At 47.7% G+C, this 20,742-nt stretch overlaps 2 protein-coding genes across 6 annotated transcripts; one reads left to right on the top strand and one right to left on the bottom strand.

The window, feature by feature from the left end:
- The first annotated feature begins 11,635 nt into the window (after window positions 1-11,635).
- Window positions 11,636-13,714, top strand: LOC123144410 (cytochrome P450 711A1). Its single transcript, XM_044563541.1, has 2 exons — window positions 11,636-12,091; window positions 12,183-13,714. Exons 1-2 carry the CDS (start codon window positions 11,832-11,834, stop codon window positions 13,555-13,557), a joined length of 1,635 nt encoding a protein of 544 aa, XP_044419476.1. The 5' UTR covers window positions 11,636-11,831; the 3' UTR covers window positions 13,558-13,714.
- A 2,487-nt stretch (window positions 13,715-16,201) lies between these two features.
- On the bottom strand, window positions 16,202-20,412 carry LOC123144409 (reticulocalbin-2). Of its 5 annotated transcripts, none has more exons than XR_006471427.1 (8): window positions 19,724-20,412; window positions 18,833-18,935; window positions 18,684-18,749; window positions 17,335-17,499; window positions 17,145-17,241; window positions 16,788-16,929; window positions 16,602-16,709; window positions 16,202-16,500 (listed from the first exon to the last, which is right to left on the bottom strand). XR_006471427.1 is itself a non-coding variant. In XM_044563540.1 (7 exons), exons 1-6 carry the CDS (start codon window positions 20,310-20,312, stop codon window positions 16,798-16,800), a joined length of 1,137 nt encoding a protein of 378 aa, XP_044419475.1. In that variant the 5' UTR covers window positions 20,313-20,409; the 3' UTR covers window positions 16,202-16,706; window positions 16,788-16,797. The 5 variants fall into 5 exon arrangements, 1 of the variants encoding a protein (XP_044419475.1); XR_006471428.1 differs by having other exon boundaries at window positions 16,602-16,706; XR_006471426.1 differs by having other exon boundaries at window positions 16,788-16,914; window positions 19,724-20,410.
- Between the last annotated feature and the right edge of the window lie 330 nt (window positions 20,413-20,742).

Below are 20,742 nucleotides of genomic sequence, written 5' to 3'. Positions count from 1 at the left end.
GTAATATCTCATATGATGTGACCATGATGCACATTAAAAAAACCAGAGGACTGATGACCTGTGTATATACTTAGCAAACAAGGTTAGTCCCCTATATGTAAATTTTTCATCAACATCAAAAATATTCTTAAGAGCAAGATTGCACTTTCACCTTTCCCACGCCAGAGCCGCCGCGTGAGGAGCCGAGAGAGCCCCGCCGCTGCCAGCGCCGGCCAGGCTTTGCCCGGCCGCACCCTGTGGTGGCAGCGAGGAAGGGGGCAGGGAGGAGAGACTTCTAGAAGCAGCGGCGCAGACGCCCTCCCCATCGCACGCGGGGCGACGCGGGAGGGGAGATGCTCTGTTTTTTTCCTCAGCTTGCTAACCGTTTTTCTGCCTGTAATTTTCGTTTTGCCAGAGAGTCTTTAATAAGTTATGGTATGGGAGCTAATGTGGGCTTTGTCTTGTGTTGTTTTGTTCTGAATGCCACGCTTGTAATAACGGCATCTCCAAAGAGGACCCACAAATCATCCGCATACGTTCGGACCATACTGTCCGGACCACAGAAGCCATCTAACGCAGGATTGTATCGGTCCACGGTGCGGTCCGAATGTACTTTCTCTCGCAAACATGGAGAGACACGTGGAAAGCTTTGCGGGAGCCCGGACACCAGACAATAGAACACCAACACCCTCGGCAGACCCAAACCCCGGACCCCGCGCCTCCATCTTCCCCATTTTCTCTCCTTCCTTCTTTCTCTCTTGCCTTCGTTATCGCTCCACCACCCCAGCTGCCACGCCACATCCCTGCCGGAACTCTATGTCTCCGTCACCTCCAGTGTTCAAGCCGGCTCCACCCTGCTTCTCCTTTGTCACCGTTCAACCCCTATCCTCCGACCGCCCCGCCAGGTACCATCTGCTACTGCTATACTAACCATGCCCGGCAACTGTTCAATGAATTGCTGGAGCTAAAAACAGTTTTTTCTTCTTTCTGGCAACAGATATCGATTTGGAGCACATATACGAGCACTATTTTGAGTCGTCCGACGAGGAGGAGTACTCGGATGAGACGGCGATGATGCAGGTGGTCCTTGAAGACAAAGAGCGTGCAGAGGAGCATGTTCTCAATTTCAACGGTTCGATCATGGGTCATCGACTGCTCAACTGCAACTGGGCGCGCAGTCATTTGACACTGATGACCGACTACTTTGCCTCGGATGCGCTCTTCGCTGACCATTTTTGTCGGCGTTTTCGGATGCGCAAGAATGTCTTCGATCATTTGTACCATGGCATCCGGTCTTATGATGAATACTTCGTCTTGAAGAAGGATGCCATGGGAGTGATTGGCTTCTCTGGCTACCAGAAATGCATGGCCGCACTATGGATGCTTGCATATGGCGCGGTCATTGATTCATGGGACGAGTACCAACAGATGTTTGAGAGCACGTGCGGAGATAGTGAAGGAAATATGCCCTAGAGGCAATGATAAAGTTGTATTTTATATTTCCTTATTCATGATAAAGGTTTATTATTCATGCTAGAATTGTATTGATCGGAAACTTAAATACATGTGTGAATACATAAACAAATATCGTGTCCCTAGTAAGCCTCTACTAGACTAGCTCGTTGATCAAAGATGGTTAAGGTTTCCTAACCATAGACATGTGTTGTCATTTGATAATGGGATCACATCATTAGGAGAATGATGTGATGGACAAGACCCATCCGTTAGCTTAGCATATGATCGTACAGTTTATTGCTACTGCTTTCTTGAATGTCAAATACATGTTCCTTCGACCATGAGATCATGCAACTCCCGGATACTGAAGGAATACCTTGTGTGCTATCAAACATCACAACATAGCTGGGTGATCATAAAGATGCTCTACAGGTATCTCCGAAGGTGTTTGTTGAGTTGGCATGGATCGAGATTGGGATTTGTCACTCCGAGTATCGGAGAGGTATCTGTGGGCCCTCTCGGTAATACAAATAATAAGAAGCCTTGCAAGCAAAGTGACTAAGGAGATAGCTGCAAGATGATGTAATATGGAACGAGTAAAGAGACTTGTCGGTAACGAGATTGAACTAGGAATGAATATACTGACGATCGAATCTCGGGCAAGTAACATACTGATGGACAAAGGGAATTATGTATGTTGTCATAAGGTTCGACCGATAAAGATCTTCGTAGCATATGTAGGAGCCAATTGGGCATCCAGGTTCCTCTATTGGTTATTGACCGGAGAGGTGTCTCGGTCATGTCTACATAGTTCTCGAACCCGTAGGGTCCGCACGCTTAACGTTCGTTGACGATATAATGTTATATGAGTTATATGATTTGGTGACCCAATATTGTTCAAAGTCCTGGATTAGATCACGAACATGACGAGGAGCTCCAGAATGGTCCGGATGTAAAGATTGATATATAGGACGATGATATTCAGACACCGGAAGAGTTTCGGAATGCACCGGGTAGTTAGCAGGTTGCCGGAAGGGGTTCCGGACACCCCCGGTAGGTGTATGGGCCTAATGGGCCAAGGGGGGATAGACCAGCCCACGAGGGGGCTGGCGCGCCCCTCTCCGTGGCCGGCCGGCCCTAGGAGAAGGAAAGGGGAGGGGTGGCCCCTCCTGCCTTTCCCTCCTCATGAGAGAAACGAAAGGGGGGGCGTCACCTCCCCCTGCCTTCCTCCCGCACTAAAATAAGGAAGGGGGGCGCGGCTTGGGGAAGACCCCAAGTAGGATTCGGCCCTACTTGGGGCGCCTCCTGGCCTCTCCCCTCTCCCTCCACCTATATATATGTGCGAGGGGGCGCCACACATAACCACGACAATCTCTTAGCCGTGTGCGGTGCCCCCCTCCACAATTTCGTCCATCGGTCATATTTTCGTAGTGCTTAGGCGAATCCCTGCGAAGATAGCATCACCACCACCGTCACCACACTGTCGTGCTGCCGGAACTCATCCACTACTTCGCCGTCTTGCTGGATCAAGAAGGTGAGGACATCACCGAGCTGAACATGTGTTGAACGCGGAAGTGCCGTATGTTCGGTACTAGATCGGTTGGATCGCTGCTACCTCTTGAGCATGCGTTGGTTTTCCCTTGAAGAGGAAAGGGTGATGCAGCAAAGTAGCATAAGTATTTCCCTCAGTTTTTGAGAACCAAGATATCAATCCAGTAGGAGACTACACGCAAATCGCCTAGTACCTGCACAAACAATCAAGAACCTTGCAACCAACGCGATAAAGGGGTTGTCAGTCCCTTCACGGCCACTTGCAAAAGTGAGATCTGATAAAGATAATAAGATAAATATTTTTGGTATTTTTGTTGTATAGATTGGAAAGTAAAGATTGCAAAATAAACGGCGACAGAAATTGGCAAGTTGACGATAAACTAATATGATGTAAAATAGACCCGGGGGCCATAGGTTTCACAAGTGGCTTCTCTCAAGATAGCATATATTACGGTGGGTGAACAAATCACTGCCGAGCAATTGATAGAAAAGCGCATAGTTATAAGAATATCTAGGCATGTTCATGAACATAGGCATCACGTCCGTGTCAAGTAGACCGAAACGATTCTGCATCTACTACTATTACTCCACACATCAACCGCTATCCAGCATGCATCTAGAGTATTAAGTTCATAAGAATAGAGTAACGCATTAAGCAAGATGGCATGATGTAGAGGGATAAACTCAAGCAATATTATATAAACCCCATCTTTTTATCCTCGATGGAAACAATACAATACGAGTCTTGCTGCCCCTGCTGTCACTGGGAAAGGACACCGCAAGATTGAACCCAAAGCTAAGCACTTCTCCCATTGCAAGAAAGATCAATCTAGTAGGACAAACTAAACCGATAATTCGAAGAGACTTGCAAAGATATCAAATCATGCATATAAGAATTCAGAGAAGAATCAAATATTGTTCATAGATAATCTTGATCATAAACCCACAATTCATCGGATCTCGGCAAACACACCGCAAAAAGTATTACATCAAATAGATCTCCAAGAACATCGAGGAGAACTTTGTATTGAGAACCAAAGAGAGATAAGAAGCCATCTAGCTAATAACTATAGACCCGAAGGTCTGTGGTAACCTACTCACACATCATCGGAGAGGCTATGGTGTTGATGTAGAAGCCCTCCGTGATCGAATCCCCTTCGGCAGATCGCCGGAAAAGGCCCCAAGATGGGACCTCACGGGTACAGAAGGTTGCGGCGGTGGAAAAGTGGTTTCATGGCTCCCTTGGATGTTTTCAGGGTATAATAGTATATATAGGCAAAAGAAGTAGGTCGGTGGAGCTACGAGGGCCCCACGAGGGTGGGGGCGCGCCTACCCCCGGGGCGCGCCCTCCTGCCTCGTGGCCGCCTCGTTGCGTCTCTGACTTCCCCTCCAAGTCTCCTGGATTGTGTTCGTTCCAAGAAAGATCCTCGCGAAGGTTTCGTTCCGTTTGGATTCTGTTTGGTATTCCTTTTCTGCGAAACATTAAAATAGGCAAAAAAACAGCAACTGGCACCGGACCTCCAGTTAATAGGTTAGTCCCAAAAATAATATAAAAGAGCATATTAAAGCCCATTAAACATCCAAAATAGATAATATAATAGCATGGAACGGTCAAAAATTATAGATACATTGGAGACGTATCAATCGCAAAGAAGTTCGACTACATCAATCGCGTCCGCTTACGGTCTACGAGGGTATGTAGACACACTCTCCCCTATCATTGCTATGCCTCTCCATGGATAGATCTTGCGTGTGCGCAGAATTTTTTTTTGTTTTCCATGCAACATTCCCCAACAGATGTCATGGTCAGGTTTGCAAATGTCGTGGTCGAGGTGTTCGGACCTCAGTACCTGAGAGAACCAACTGTGGCAGACACCAAGATGCTCTTGGCAATCTCAGAAGCAAGAGGATGGCCAGGTTTGCTTGGATCTCTTGACTGCATGCATTGGAAATGGAAGAACTGTCCGAAGGCTTTACAAGGGCAATATCACGGTCATGTTAAGAAGCCCACCATCATTCTTGAAGCAGTTGCATCACATAGTCTTTGGATTTGGCTTGCTTTCTTTAGCATGCTCGGGTCTCACAATGACATCAATGTGCTGCAGTGACCACTGTTGTTTGTGAGGCTGGCTGGAGTAAAAGCTCCTCCTTGCCACTATACTGTCAATGAACATGAGTACAACATGGGCTACTATCTGGTTGACGGTATCTATTCTCCGCGGGCTACCTTTGTCAGCATCATCTCTTACCCAGTTAGCCAAATAAAGACTCACTTTGCCCAAAAACAAGAAGCAGTTAGAAAGGATGTCGAGAGTGCTTTTGGAATATTGTAGGCCCGTATTGCGGTTGTTTGTGGACCTGCTAAACAATGGGATCCGGAGAGCATGTGGGAGGTGCTGACATATTATGTGATCATGCACAACATGATTGTCGAGGATGGGGGTGACGATACTGCCACACCTCTAGAATTTGAGAACATATGGGTGATTCTATCCAACTTCTAGATCAGAATCCGACCACATTTGAAGAGTTTATTCAAATGCATCAACAAAATCGGCATCGACCAACTCATGAGCAGCTAAAGAAAGATTTGATTGAGCATCAGTGGACGGTTTAAGGGGACAACAATGTTGGCATGTAATATTTAAACTTTTAAAAATCTGAATTAGTGTTGCATACGGCTATTTAAACGTTTGCACTCTATGTATGCAGCCATTTGATCGTGCGGACTTAAAGAAAATGAGGGAGCCCGGATGTATGCGGCTATAGTTGGATGGCGGCCTCCCGCATCCGTGTTCGCGGACGGATGCGGAAGGAAATTTACAGGTTGCCATTGAAGACGCCCTAACCAGGTTTAATTTACCCGTGAGTTTCCTTCGTGTCATTCTTTGTAACAACTAACTATGAGTTTTAATAAGAGTTGGGTGTTGGGGAACGTAGTATTTCAAAAAAATTGCCTACGATCACGCAAGATCTATATAGGAAAATCATAGCAACGAGCGGGGAGAGTGTGTCCACGTACCCTCGTAGACCGAAAGCGGAAGCGTTTAGTAACGCGGTTGATGTAGTCGAACGTCTTCGCGATCCAACCGATCCAAGTACCGAACGCACGGCACCTCCGTGATCTGCACACGTTCAGCTCGGTGACGTCCCTCGAACTCTTGATCCAGTTGAGGCCGAGGGAGAGTTTCTTCAGCACGACGGCGTGGCGACGGTGATGATGAAGTTACCGGCGCAGGGCTTCGCCTAAGCACTACGACGATATGACCGAGGTGTGTAACGGTGGAGGGGGGCACCGCACACGGCTAAGAGATTGTCTGTTGTCCCTAAAATAAATGTAATTTGGTGTTTGCGTTGATCATGAATATGATTGGATCATGTTTATTGCAATACGGTTATTCATTTAGTCAAAGAATAATTGTTGTTCTGTTTACATGAATAAAACCTTCTATGGTCATACACTTAATATAAATGGTTTACTGAATCTCGATCGTAGTGATACACATAATATTGATGCCAAAAGATGCAAAGTTGATAATGATAGTGCAACATACTTGTGGCACTGACATTTAGGTCATATTGGTGTAAAGCGTGTGAAAAAACTCCATGCGGATGGACTTTTGGAATCACTTGATTATGAATCATTTGATGCTTGTGAACCATGCCTCATGGGCAAGATGACTAAGACTCCGTTCCCCGGAACAATGGAGCGAGCAATTGACTTATTGGAAATAATACATACTGATGTATGCGGTCCGATGAGTGTTGAGGCTCACGGCGGGTATCGTTATTTTCTAACCTTCACAGATGATTTGAGCAGATATGGGTATATCTACTTGATGAAACATAAGTCTGAAACATTTGAAAGGTTCAAAGAATTTCAGAGTGAAGTGGAAAATCATCGTAACAAGAAAATAAAGTTTCTACGATCTGATCGCGAAGGAGAATATTTGAGTTACGAGTTTGGTCTTCATTTGAAACAATGTGGAATAAGTTTTGCAACTCACGCCAGCTGGAGCACCACAGCGTAATGGTGTGTCTGAACGTCGTAACCGTACTTTATTAGATATGGTGCGATCTATGATGTCTCTTACTAATTTACCGCTATCATTTTGGGGTTATGCCTTAGAGACAACTGCATTCACGTTAAATAGGGCACCATCTAAAACCGTTGAGACGGCATCATATGAACTTTGGTTTGGCAAGAAACCTAAGCTGTCGTTTCTTAAAGTTTGGGGCAGCGGTGCTTATGTGAAAAAGTTTCAACCTGATAAGCTCAAACCCAAATCGGAGAAATGTGTCTTCATAGGATACCCAAAGGAAACTGTTGGGTACACCTTCTATCACAAATCTGAAGGCAAGATATTCGTTGCTAAAAATGGATACTTTCTAGAGAAGAAGTTTCCCTCGAAAGAAGTGAGTGGGAGGAAAGTAGAACTTGATGAGGTAATTGTACCTTCTCCCGAATTGGAAAGTAATTCATCACAAAAATCAGTTCCAGTGATGCCTACACCAATTAGTGAGGAAGTTAATGATGGTGATCATGAAACTTCATATCAAGTTACTACCAGACCTCATAGGTCAACCAGAGTACGTTCCGCACCAGAGTGGTACGGTAAGACGGTTCTGGAAGTCATGTTACTAGACCACGACAAACCTACGAACTATGAGGAAGCGATGATGAGCCCAGATTCCGCAAAATGGTTTAAGGCCATGAAATCTGAGATGGGATCCATGTATGAGAACAAAGTGTGGACTTTGGTTGACTTGCCCGATGATCGGCAAGCCATAGAGAATAAATGGATCTTTAAGAGGAAGACGAACGCTGATAGTAGTGTTACTATCGACAAAGCTCGAATTGTCGAAAAAAATGTTTTCGACAAGTTCAAGGTGTTGAATACGATGAGATTTTCTCACTCGTATCGGTGCTTAAGTCTGTCCGAATCATGTTAGCAATTACCGCATTTTATGAAATCTGGCAAATGGATGTCAAAACTACATTCCTTAATGGATTTCTTAAAGAAGAGTTGTATATGATGCAACCAGAAGGTTTTGTTAATCCTAAAGGTACTAACAAAATGTGCAAAGCTCCAGCGATCCATCTATGGACTGTTGCAAGCATCTCAGAGTTGGAATATACGCTTTGATGAGTTGATCAAAGCATATAGTTTTATACACACTTGCGGTGAAGCCTGTATTTACAAGAAAGTGAGTGGGAGCACTACAGCCTTTCTGATAAGTATATGTGAATGACATATTGTTGATCATAAATGATGTAGAATTTTCTGGAAAGCATAAAGGAGTTTTTCAAAGAAAGACCTCGGTGAAGCTGCTTACATATTGAGCATCAAAATCTATAGAGATAGATCAATACACTTGATAAGTTTTTTCAATGAGTACATACCTTGACAAGTTTTTGAAGTAGTTCAAAATGGAAAAGTCAAAGAAGGAGTTCTTGCCTGTGTTGCAAGGTGTGAAGTTGAGTAAGACTCAAAGCCCGACCACGGCAGAAGATAGAGAGAGAATGAAAGTCATTCCCTATGCCTCAGCCATAGGTTCTATAAAGTATGACATGCTGTGTACCAGACCTATTGTATACCCTGCCCTGAGTTTGGCAAGGGAGTACAATAGTGATCTAGGAGTGGATAACTTGACATTGGTCAAAATTATCCTTAGGGGACTAAGGAAATATTTCTCGGTTATGGAGGTGATAAAGAGTTTTTCATAAAGAGTTATGTCGATTCAAGCTTTGACACCGATCTGGATGACTCTGAGTCTCGATCTGGATACATATTGAAAGTGTGAGCAATTAGCTAGAGTAGCTCCATGCAGAGCATTGTAGACATAGAAAATTTGCAAAATACATACGGCTCTGAATTTGGCAGACCCGTTGACTAAACTTCTCTCACAAGCAAAACATGATCATACCTTAGTACTCTTTGGGTGTTAATCACATGGTGATGTGAACTAGATTACTGACTCTAGCAAACACTTTGAGTGTTGGTCACATGGCGATGTGAACTATGGGTGTTATTCACATGGTGATATGAACTATTGGTGTTAAATCACATAGCGATGCGAACTAGATTATTGACTCTAGTGCAAGTGGGAGACTGAAGGAAATATGCCCTAGAGGCAATAATAAAGTTATTATTTATTTCCTTATTTCATGATAAATGTTTATTATTCATGCTAGAATTTTATTAACCAGAAACTTAGTACATGTGTGAATACATAGACAAACAGAGTGTCCCTAGTATGCCTCTACTTGACTAGCTCGTTAATCAAAGATGGTTAAGTTTCCTAGCCATAGACATGTGTTGTCATTTGATGAACGGGATGACATCATTAGAGAATGATGTGATGGACAAGACCCATCTGTTAGCTTAGCACTATGATCGTTTAGTTTTATTGCTATTGCTTTTTTCATGACTTATACATGTTCCTCTGACTATGAGATTATGCAACTCCCGAATACTGGAGGAACACTTAGTGTGCTATCAAACGTCACAACGTAACTGGGTAATTATAAAGATGCTCTACAGGTGTCTCCGATGGTGTTTGTTGAGTTGGCATAGATCGATATTAGGATTTGTCACTCCGTGTATCGGAGAGGTATCTCTGGGCCCTCTTGGTAATGATCATCACTATAAGCCTTGCAAGCAATGTGACTAATGAGTTAGTTGCGGGATGATGCATTACGGAACGAGTAAAGAGACTTACCGGTAACGAGATTGAACTAGGTATGATGATACCGACGATCGAATCTCGGGCAAGTAACATACCGATGACAAAGGGAACAACATATGTTGTTATGCGGTTTGACCGATAAAGATCTTCCCAGAATATGTAGGAGCCAATATGAGCATCCAGGTTCCGCTATTGGTTATTGATCGGAGATGTGTCTCGGTCATGTCTACATAGTTCTCGAACCCGTAGGGTCCTCACGCTTAACGTTCGATGACGATTTGTATTATGAGTTACGTGATTTGATGTGCGAAAGGTTGTTTGGAGTTCCGGATGAGATCACGGAGATGACGAGGAGTCTCGAAATGGTCGAGACATAAAGATTGATATATTGAAAGGTTATATTCGGACACCGGAAGGGTTCCGAAGTGTATCGAGTATTTTTCGGAGTACCGGGAGGTTACCAGAACCCCCCGGGGAGTCTAAGGGCCTTATTGGGCCCTAGTGGAGAAAGAGGGCAGCAAGCAAGGTGTGGGGCGCGCCCCCTCTAGGCCCAAACCGAATTGGTTTTGGGTTTGGGGGGCGGCCCCCTCTTTCCTTCTCCCCTCCTCCTCTTTCCTCCTTCTCCTAGTAGGAATAGGAAAGGGGGGGCAAACCTACTTGGAGTAGGATTGCCCCCCCCCCCTTGGCGCGCGCCTCCTCCTAGGCCGGCCTCCTCCTCCCTCCCTCCTTTATATACGTGGGGAGGGGGCACCCCAAAGGCACTCAAGATTTGTCTTAGCCGTGTGCGGTGCCCCCCTCCACAGTTACACACCTCGGTCATATCGTCATAGTGCTTAGGCGAAGCACTGCGCCGGTAACTTCATCATCACCGTCGCCACGTCGTCGTGCTGACGGAGCTCTCACTCGGCCTCAACTGGATCAAGAGTACGAGGGACGTCATCGAGCTGAACGTGTGCTGAACACGGAGGTGCCGTACGTTCGGTGCTAGGATCGGTCGGATCGTGAAGACGTACGACTACATCAACCGCGTTGATAAAACGCTTCCGCTTTCGGTCTACGAGGATACGTGGATGCACTCTTCCCGCTCGTTGCTATGCTTCTCCTAGATAGATCTTGCGTGATCGTAAGAATTTTTTTGAAATTACTGTGTTCCCCAACAAACTCAACAAACACCATCGTAGACACCTGTAGAGCATCTTTATAATCACCCAGTTACATTGTGACGTTTGATAGCACACTAAGTGTTTCTTCGGTATTCGGAAGTTGCATAATCTCATAGTCATAGGAACATGTATAAGTTATGAAGAAAGCAATAGCAATAAACTAAACGATCATAGTGCCAAGCTAACGGATGGGTGTTGTCCATCACATCATTCTCCCGTTTATCAAATGACAACACATGTCTATGGCTAGGAAACTTAACCATCTTTGATTAACGAGCTAGTCTTAGTAAAGGCATACTAGGGACACTTTGTTTGTCTATGTATTCACACATGTACTAAGTTTCCGGTTAATACAATTCTAGCATGAATAATAAACATTTATCATGATATAAGGAAATATAAATAATAACTTTATTATTGTCTCTAGGGCATATTTCCTTCACTGGAATGAGGCACGGGAGAAGAGATAAAGCAAAAACTGTGTACACCAACAACACACATAGCGTATATAGAGAAATAAAGGGGGAAAACACAGCAAAGAGCACCGTGGGTTTTTTCATAGGATTATCCTATCTTTTCAGTCCTGTAAGCGAATCTTTATTTTATTAATAAGTCACGTATTATAAAAAATAAAAAGAGCACCGTGGGCAAAGTCGGACGGCATCGGCCAGCTGAGACCAAAACGAACACACTGCATCGTCGACGCAATTCAAAGGCACCGCACGATTCGAGACTGCACAACGCCGCGAAACCTGGCAGAGAGCCAGAGACACCCCTGCTGCCACAGAGCACAGACATCATGATTTATTTTGATTTATTTGCGGGGAGCCACATACAACATCTGACCAAGACGACACGGAAGACAGCAACGTCGATGACGAACGCCGCTTTATAAACTCGCAGGCACGAGCAACACGAGCCAGTGCAGAGACCAGAACGAACACTGATAAGCAGCAGGCACAGCTCGTAGCTCCTCCTTCCTCCTCCATCTCCATGGAAGCCACCAACTGCTCCATTGCTCTGGAAACCGCAGACCATGCCGCCGCACACGGCACAAGCGCGCCCGCTCTGCTCCTCTTGTCTTCGGTGGCCGTGATCGGCGCGTTTCTGGTCTACTTCTACGCGCCATTCTGGGCCCTCAGGAGGGTCCCGGGGCCTCCCGCCAGGTTTCCCCTCGGCCATCTCCATCTTCTCGCCAACCATGGACCAGACGTCTTCCGCGCCATCGCCAAGGAGCACGGCCCCATCTTCCGGTAGTAACATTAAATCCATCATCATCTCCTTCTTCTTCAGGTGCCATGTAATGGCGTTCCAAAACATGGACGTGATGCTCGATCGGTGCAGGTTTCACATGGGGAGGCAGCCGCTGGTGATCGTGGCGAATGCGGAGCTGTGCAAGGAGGTGGGCATCAAGAAGTTCAAGGACATCCGCAACCGGAGCACCCCGCCGCCGACGGTGGGGTCGCTGCACCAGGACGCGCTCTTCCTCACCAGGGACTCCACCTGGTCCTCCATGAGGAATACGGTGGTCCCGCTCTACCAGCCGGCCCGGCTCGCCGGCCTCGTCCCGACGATGCAGCCCTACGTCGACGCGCTGGTGGACAGCGTCGCTGCCTGCCCGGACCAGGACTGCGTCCCCTTCTGCCAGCTCTCGCTGCGCATGGCCATCGACATCATCGGCAGGACGGCCTTCGGCATCGACTTCGGCCTCTGCAAGAAGGTCGCCGCGGCGGACGGCGGCGAGGACGTGAGGGGGTTCCTGGAGGAGTACAAGAGGTCCATGGAGTTCATCAAGATGGACCTGTCCAGCTCTCTGTCCACCATCCTCGGCCTCTTTCTCCCGTGCGTGCAGACGCCGTGCAAGCGCCTCCTGCGGCGGGTGCCCGGCACGGCGGACTACAAGATGGAGGAGAACGAGCGCCTGCTGTGCCGCCGCATCGACGCCATCATCGCCGGCCGGCGCAGGGACCGCGAGAACAGCGCCTCCCCGCCGGGCGCCGCGCTGGACTTCATCGCGGCGCTGCTGGACGCGAGGGAGGGCGGCGCCAGGGACCTGGCGCTGGAGGACAGGCACGTGCGCGCGCTGGCGTACGAGCACCTGATCGCCGGGACCAAGACGACGGCGTTCACGGTGTCGTCGGTAGTGTACCTGGTGTCGTGCCACCCGCGCGTGGAGGGGAAGCTGCTGGCGGAGGTGGACGCGTTCGGCGGCGCGGCCCCCGACGCCGACGACCTCCAGGGCAGGTTCCCGTACCTGGACCTGGTGATCAAGGAGGCCATGAGGTTCCACCTGGTGTCGCCGCTGATCGCCAGGGAGACCTCCGAGGAGGTGGAGATCGCCGGGTACCGCCTCCCGAGGGGCACGTACGTGTGGCTGGCGCCGGGGGTGCTGGCCCGCGACGCGCGGCAGTTCCCGGAGCCGGAGGAGTTCCGGCCGGAGCGGTTCGCGGCGGAGGGGGAGGAGGAGCGGGCGCGGCACCCTTACGCGCACATCCCCTTCGGCATCGGGCCGAGGGCGTGCGTGGGGCACAGGTTCGCGCTGCAGCAGGTGAAGCTCGCCGTGGTGCACCTGTACCGACGGTACGTCTTCCGCCACTCGCCGGCCATGGAGTCGCCCATCCAGTTCGACTTCGACCTCGTCCTCGGCTTCCGCCACGGCGTCAAGCTCAGAGCCATCAGGAGGACGACGAGGGACTCATCGCCAGGCCCTTCCACGTGAATCATTATCCCCAACCACAAGCATGAGCATGATACGACGGCTTAGGTGGCGAGGTGTGTGTGTCAGTCTGTGAGTGAGCTGAGTTTACATCATGTATAGCTAAGGTGGCCAGAGGTGTATGTCGGCGTGATTAAGCTGCTAATATTCTGATTAACTACTACTACGTAGTTATGAGTTGTTTAAGAAACGGTAATCAGAAATGTGCGGCTAGCTCGTTTGTGGTCAATACCAACACCGAAGGGATCAACTTAGAGCAACTCCAACGCGCCGATCCAAATGGACGCGCGTTTTGTCCGCTTTTCGTCCGTTTGAGTCGGTTAGACGGACGTGCGCGTCCGCATTTTCATATGGGTCGCTTGAGCGTCCAACAACAACGGAAGACAAACCCAAATTTATCGGCGTGGAGAAAAAAACAGGCCGCAGAAATAAACATAATAAAACATTAAGTGACCGGTCAACCGCCGGCTAAAGTTCACTTAAACCTAATTAAACATTAATAAAACATAAAAAAAGTTTGTGCCAGCACCTGCCCTAGACGTCCTCCGCCTTGCCCTTGCCTTTGACGTCGCCATCGCCGCCGGTGAGGTCGATGAAGATGGGAGCAGGGCCAGGCCACCCGAACGCCGCTTGGTACGCTGCCAGGGCAGCCTCCTCCGGCGTCTACTGGGGCGCCAGTATTGCGGCTCGGCACGCTCCTCCTCCTCCTCAAGCCGCAATGCCTCCGCGTCGCGGCGCAGCTGCTGCTCCCAAAGCATCTGCCGCTCGCCGTCGGCCTCCTCATGGGCGAGCCAGTGCGCCTTCCAGCGCTCAAGGTAGGCCGCCTCCTCCTCCGACGTCGCGGCGTAGTGGACCGGAGGCGCGCTCACCCACTCGCGGTACTCGCCGGTCCACGTGTAGGACTCCTCCGGCCAAGTGGGTGGAGGCGGCGAGCGCTTCTGCATCGGCTCCGGCTCTGGCTTGGGCTCAACGATAGGCGGCGGAGGCGAGTCGAAGAGCGGGTGTGGACAGAGTCCCCTGCCGCCGACAAGGCGAGGGCGCGCTCCATCCCATCCCATTGGGCTTCCTCCTCAATCCTGCTCGCCTCCGGCGCGTGCTGTAGGGCTAGCTCGAGGGCGGCTTTGTACGCCGCCTCTTCGTCCTGCTCGTGCAGCAGAACCTCAGGCGGCGGCGGAGGAACGTCATGGTCGACGTGGACGCCCTGGCGGCGCTCCTCCTCGTGCTCTAGCGCGAACCAGCGCTCCCAGTTGGGGGAGTCTGCCGCGTAGGCACGCATCCGCCGCTGCTCCGGAGTGAGGGCCTCGCGACGCCGACGAACCTCCTCGGCATGCGCCCGCGGCGTGCGTGGCACTGCAGGAATATGGATCCGCTACGGATCTAGATGCCAGTTGTGAGGCAGGTTGACATCCGGATACGGCAGTGGCCGGCGGTACGGCCAATGCCATCGTGACTGTTGGACTGGTATGTACAGACGCTGCCTCTCCGGTGGCGAGCCGCGTCTAGGAGGCAGCGGCGGAAGAGCTCGCACCGGGGGTCAGCTTCCCCCTCCCCTTGCCATTGAAAATCTCCATGGTGGTTTGGGCTTGCTAGGGTTCCTGGTCGCCGGCGACGGAGCACGGTGTGGCTAGATGTGGACGGATGTTGGAAGTGGATGAGGCCGGCCCCGCCGCACGCTTCTATTAAAAAGGACGAGCTCGCGGACCTTCCACACGCTGCCAGGCCGGCCCCAAGGTAGGTGCTGGCATTTAATAAGACGTGGGTAGTGGTTGGGCGGCCGACAAGTGGGACCGCGGCGGACTTCGAGGGGACGCGCGGCGCGTCCGCTGGGACGCATTTCATGCGCAATTTTGCGTCGGAAATGGGTCCGTGCGAAGGTGATGCGGACGGATTTTGGGAATGGATCGACGCGTTGGGCTAGCGTTTTTGTCCGCACCGACCCAAACGGACGTGGATGAACGAAATGGGTCTCCCCGTTGGAGTTGCTCTTAGAACTATCAGTCCGATCAACTTGGAAACAGCCACTCCCATCAATATTTCGATATTGGAAGTTGCAAGTGTGCTGCGGAAATTGATTTGCACGCAATGATACTATTAGCAGGTCAATTGATTTGCAAAAATGTTATCAGATGCGAGCATGGATTTAGACAATTTTAGACAAATGAAACTAACACCTTGATCTGCAAGAATACAATAAGATGGATGTACACTGGCACCGTAGAAATGTTGATCACTTGATGTCTTGCTTCACTTAACAGTTACTCCTTCTGTTCGAAAATGCAAGCAATTCTAGTAGTTTTGTCCCAAAATCAAACTTCTCAGTTTGACCGAGTCTATAAAAAAAATGTACTACCAAAATCCATATTTTTTTCTCTATAAACTTGGTCAGATTGACAAAGCTAGAACCACTTACATTTCGGATCAGAAGGAACATTAACAGTTATCATGTTCCAAACATGCTCTAACCTTGGCTGGACAGACGATATTTACGAGTAGGCTTGGGTACTTAGATATTTCACTAAAGCTATATATGCTTCAGGTGCTGGATGTTCTCCTTTCATTTTGACTGCGCCTGCCAAAAGAAAGAAGAGTGCTCTTTCTGGCAAAATAAGGCAGCGGATTATCGATGCCAAAATGTCGCACGAGAAGAGAATAGAATCATTTTCATAGAACATAACTTCACAATGTTTACAGATAGGGTTCAGGAATGCCAGTTACATACATACATACAAGCCCTACAGCTGCACCTTCCTGGTTTCATAGTTTACAAGTGTGTGATCCTGGAACAACAACCTACTTTTGCACACCAAAAACTATATATGGAAGAACCAATGCTAACTTGCCATGCAAAACATGAAACTAATTCAAGCATCTTAATGTAACAAATGAATGGTCTGTTGCTAAAACAGGCGTGTGGAAATGCACGCTTGTGTTATACATGGAAATCGCCTGGTAAAGAAGGAAATCATGGATTAGAAAATAGCAAGCACTCGAATACTTCGGTGCAAAAGCAATGAATAAGAACTGATAATGTACTTCAACTGATATACCGTGAAATGTGCTTGGCAAGGCAGTAGATGGGGCCAACAGATCATTGAAGATATATATCCGCAGCAATGTCTAACCAAGCGTTCAAAGGTCCTGAATACCACCTACTGCTAAACATTCAAGCTCATTGATTATTAAAAGTAACAATGAAATAAAGCATATGAAGTCCGATACCGAGCACCACGTACCTTGAAGGAACTACCGGAGCTCGTCATGAGATCCATAATCATCTTCTGTGAATAAAGCACTGTAAAATACATAGGGGTTCTCAATCATCTCATTCAAACTCAGCTGTCCATCTTTGTTTGTGTCAGCCTACATTCAGAAGGTCTATCAGATAAAAAATCAGCGGGTAATTTCTTGAGAAACATACTGCAGAATTACTCATTCAACTTGGTTGGAGTTGACAGAATGTATCGAAGCAAAGGTTGCTAGAAGATCATGGTACATGGGTTACGAAATCTAGAGGACAATTCTGACAGCATTAAATAGAAAGGCAAGCCAAAATATCCTAGAAACAGAATGAGATGCTGTCAGCTCGTTACCTGTGATATCACATAGTCAGCTTGTTGCTTGGCATAGAAGTTTTCTGCTGGATGGAGTTTTCCGATGATAGGTTTTAGCTCGTCTGCTGACAAAAGCCTACAGAAAGGGGGAAGCCTCCAAACTCAGACTCACAATTACATTATTCGGTAAATATGACAAATAGATGACACCATGAACTGTAATTTTTACCCATCATTATCCAGATCAAGCTGTGAAAACGATTTTCTAGCCGGTGCATTAGAGCCATTGGAGTCATCTGTTGAAGTTTCATCATCGTAATGTCGAACTGAGTAAAACAAACCACTATAAAACTCTTGGAAATTGAGCTTCCTGTCATTATCTTTGTCTCTTTCCCTGAATAGTCAACAAAAACCGATCTTACAATGGTGATTGTCAAAATGTAACCTGACTCCTATAAGAGAAGCTCACAGACATGTGATTGTGTCAGGGTTCCTAAAATAAATTTAGTTTGGATAAACGTTTCAGCCTGGATCACCTACTTGGTACTGGCTAACACAATAGTACAAAGATTTTGGACAATCCATAAAATGGATGAAATAGCTGGTTTTAATTGGTTTGCAGTGTGATGGGCAGAGATTTTGAGTCAACATGATTCATACTAGTTTCAAGAAATATTATACTATCCTGTTTACCTGCACAAATGGTTTGGGACTCAGCAAGAATCAGTATAATTATACGTAATAAACCGAATTCAGAGTATGGACTCGTTGTTTTCATACGACTCCTTGATACCGAAAGTGCCTAACCAAAACCATTACAAGTTAGCCTTAGTTCGGCAATGTTTAGCTTGAGGCCGAAATTTTGGTAATGTGATGTTTTTGGTGGCTCTCAAGTTCAACTATAGGCGCCAAATAACAGCAAGAACCTGGCCAGCCAATTAGCCAACGTATACGGTAACACCAAAAAAATCAGCTAGGTTCCATAAGCTACTTTGGGCACAAATCAAACACACACTAAGTCTTCCATTAAATTCCTAAGGCTTAGTTCTTAAAATGGCTGGATTCAAGTACCAACGAATTCCATGCAGCTGTTTGACACAGTTGACTAATCAAGTACCAAGATACTCCCTCCGTCCCATAATATAAGAGCGTTTTTTACACTAGTGTGGTGTAAAAAACGCTCTTATATTATGGGACGGAGGGAGTATGTCATAAAATGCTTCAGAGTTCGGTTATAACCAAACCGCGCGAAAACTCATATGTAGTATCATGCAGCATCATAGTTGAGAAATAAGTCAATTACAGGAATTAATGAGAAGTCAAAATGTCGACCCCTTTACTATGATCCACGGTTTATTTGATTAACCAATAATAGTGTTCGAATTTCAAAATGATCTGCCTCTGATATCACTAAGAGTATGACCAGAAATTCCATAAAGGTTCTTCTTTTATTTTCAAGAAAAAACTTTCCATCTTCATTCTTTTTTGCAGAACTGAACACTAATAAGACCATGCAAAAGTAGCTGTTGAAATCTGAAAGGAAAATGTGCAAGGAAAAAAGTTGGAGAAAAGAAGCACCTGACTTCTTCTTTGCACAACCAATGTATTAGCTTTGGGTTGGTAGTATCAGCTGGATGTAAGAAGCTGCATGCAGTGAATCAAGTAAATCATAGGTAGAACAATCATGGTACTTCAGAAGATAAAGGAGGTCAGATAGAAAGTTATACTCGTTAAACTCCATCAGATTTAGAAAGCCGTCACCGTCCATATCCGCAGCATTGAAGTGCCCCTCCTTCCACCATCCCATCCCATCACTGGTTGAGTTATTATCTGGACATATATGAGATTTAGTGCTCAACTCACATCGTTAAGGCACACATGTGATCATTTGGTAGTTGAAGAACACGGTTTATCAAAGGATGCTTGACCTACTTATTACGAGCTTCATAGGCGCACATGAATGAGTTTTTTTTTTACTTTCAGTGTGAGATACAACTTTGTTAATCCACATGGGAACTATTCAAGCTGGATCTATATGCAAAACTCTGTTCAATAGATCTAGAATATGAATGCTCCACGTTTACTAGTTGAACCAGGAAACACATTGAGAACTGTACAAGTAAAGTCTTCGCAAGATGCATACGAATAGGTGCTTGGTATGCTCACAAACATTAGAAAATTGTTCAGAACACGAACTTAAAATGGTACCTACCAGAATTTCCCCAAATACGGTCAATTTGAGACTATATCCTAGACAATGGCATTATATGAACGCTCAAAGGAGCACGGTGAGCCTAGATTCCATCACAGTCAGTTAAGTGTAGTCAGGACTGAGGACTGGAGAGCCTATGTAAATGACTTCAAATATCCAGCAGAGAACAGGCATGAGCTGCATTCATTCCTCTTCCTTTTTGAAGGCCGCATTCATTATACTAAGTATACTAAGTGGACTGAACTACAACTCTGAATCAAATGCATCACTACCCTCACAACTCACATGAGTATAATTATCTCCCAATGGACGAACTTTTTCCTGACTAGGCGCATCCGCGCATGTATCGCTACACGGATCCGAAATGGGGACGTCATGAGCTCGGATCATACAGATACGTACGTACCGTCGAACCGCCAAGCCCAGCTGGGCCTCTCGTACTCGGAGAAGGCGACGCGGCCGTCGTGGTCGCGGTCGTGCAGGTCGAGCTCCCGGGCGGTGCGGTGCAGCACCTCCCGCCGCGCGGACGCGAGATTCCACGCAGCCAGCTCGGCGCCCGTCACGGCATCGTCGGCGGGGTCCACGTCGATCTTGGGGAAGAGCGCCGCCACGCGCAGCGTCATGTTGAACCGCGCGGCGTCATTGATGTACTCGTCCTCGTAGTCGGCAAGGTCCTCTGGCACGGGGGCAGACTCCATGCCCGGCGCGTGCAGCCCCGCGGCAGCCAGGCGCTCCCACTCGCGGTCGTCCAGGAGGCGCTCGAGGTCCGCGATGACGGGGTCGAACGGGATCTGGTGCGGGATGGCGCCTCCGTGCCTGAGGTGGGCACCGCGCAGGCGGAGGCGGCGGTGGGGGTGCGGGTGCGCGGATGGCGACGAAGGGGAGAGGTGGACTAGGAGGAAGAGGAGGCCCGCGGAGGCGAGGGCCAGGACAAGTGTCAGGACGACGGTTGGCGCTGCCGAGGGCTTCCTCGCCGCCGCCGACGGCTGCGCCATGGCCGACGAGTCACGACTCGGAGCGGTTCTCTCGCTTTCTTTTCTCGATGTTTCTTTCTTCACTTTGAGAAGTGGCGACTGTCAAACTTGTCTCGGGGCCTCGTGGAGTCGTGGGTGAACTCACTATACTTTTTTTCTTTTTTTGTTTCGTTTCCTAACCTGGTCACTGCACTCTGAAAATCTCAATTTAAAAGACACCCTTCTGCAAATCCGGGATCTTTTTTTTTTCAAATTCTTGACGAAATAGCCGTCTGGAGGAAGGCAGGCCTGGGAGGTGATGGTGGATTAGATCGTTTTCTGAGAGAGTAAACTAGTTTGTTTATAGGGTGTTGGTCTTTGACTATGGTCCACACCACCGAGATGTTTGAATCCCGTTTGCGTTCTTATAAATATTTTCTACCTTATATAAAAATATGTTACTCTCGAGAAA

This window comes from Triticum aestivum, chromosome 6D, assembly GCF_018294505.1.
Source record: "Triticum aestivum cultivar Chinese Spring chromosome 6D, IWGSC CS RefSeq v2.1, whole genome shotgun sequence".
NCBI lineage: Eukaryota > Viridiplantae > Streptophyta > Magnoliopsida > Poales > Poaceae > Triticum > Triticum aestivum.
The sequence above is the reverse complement of the archived record's forward strand: the minus strand, read 5'-3'. Positions and strand labels throughout refer to the sequence as shown.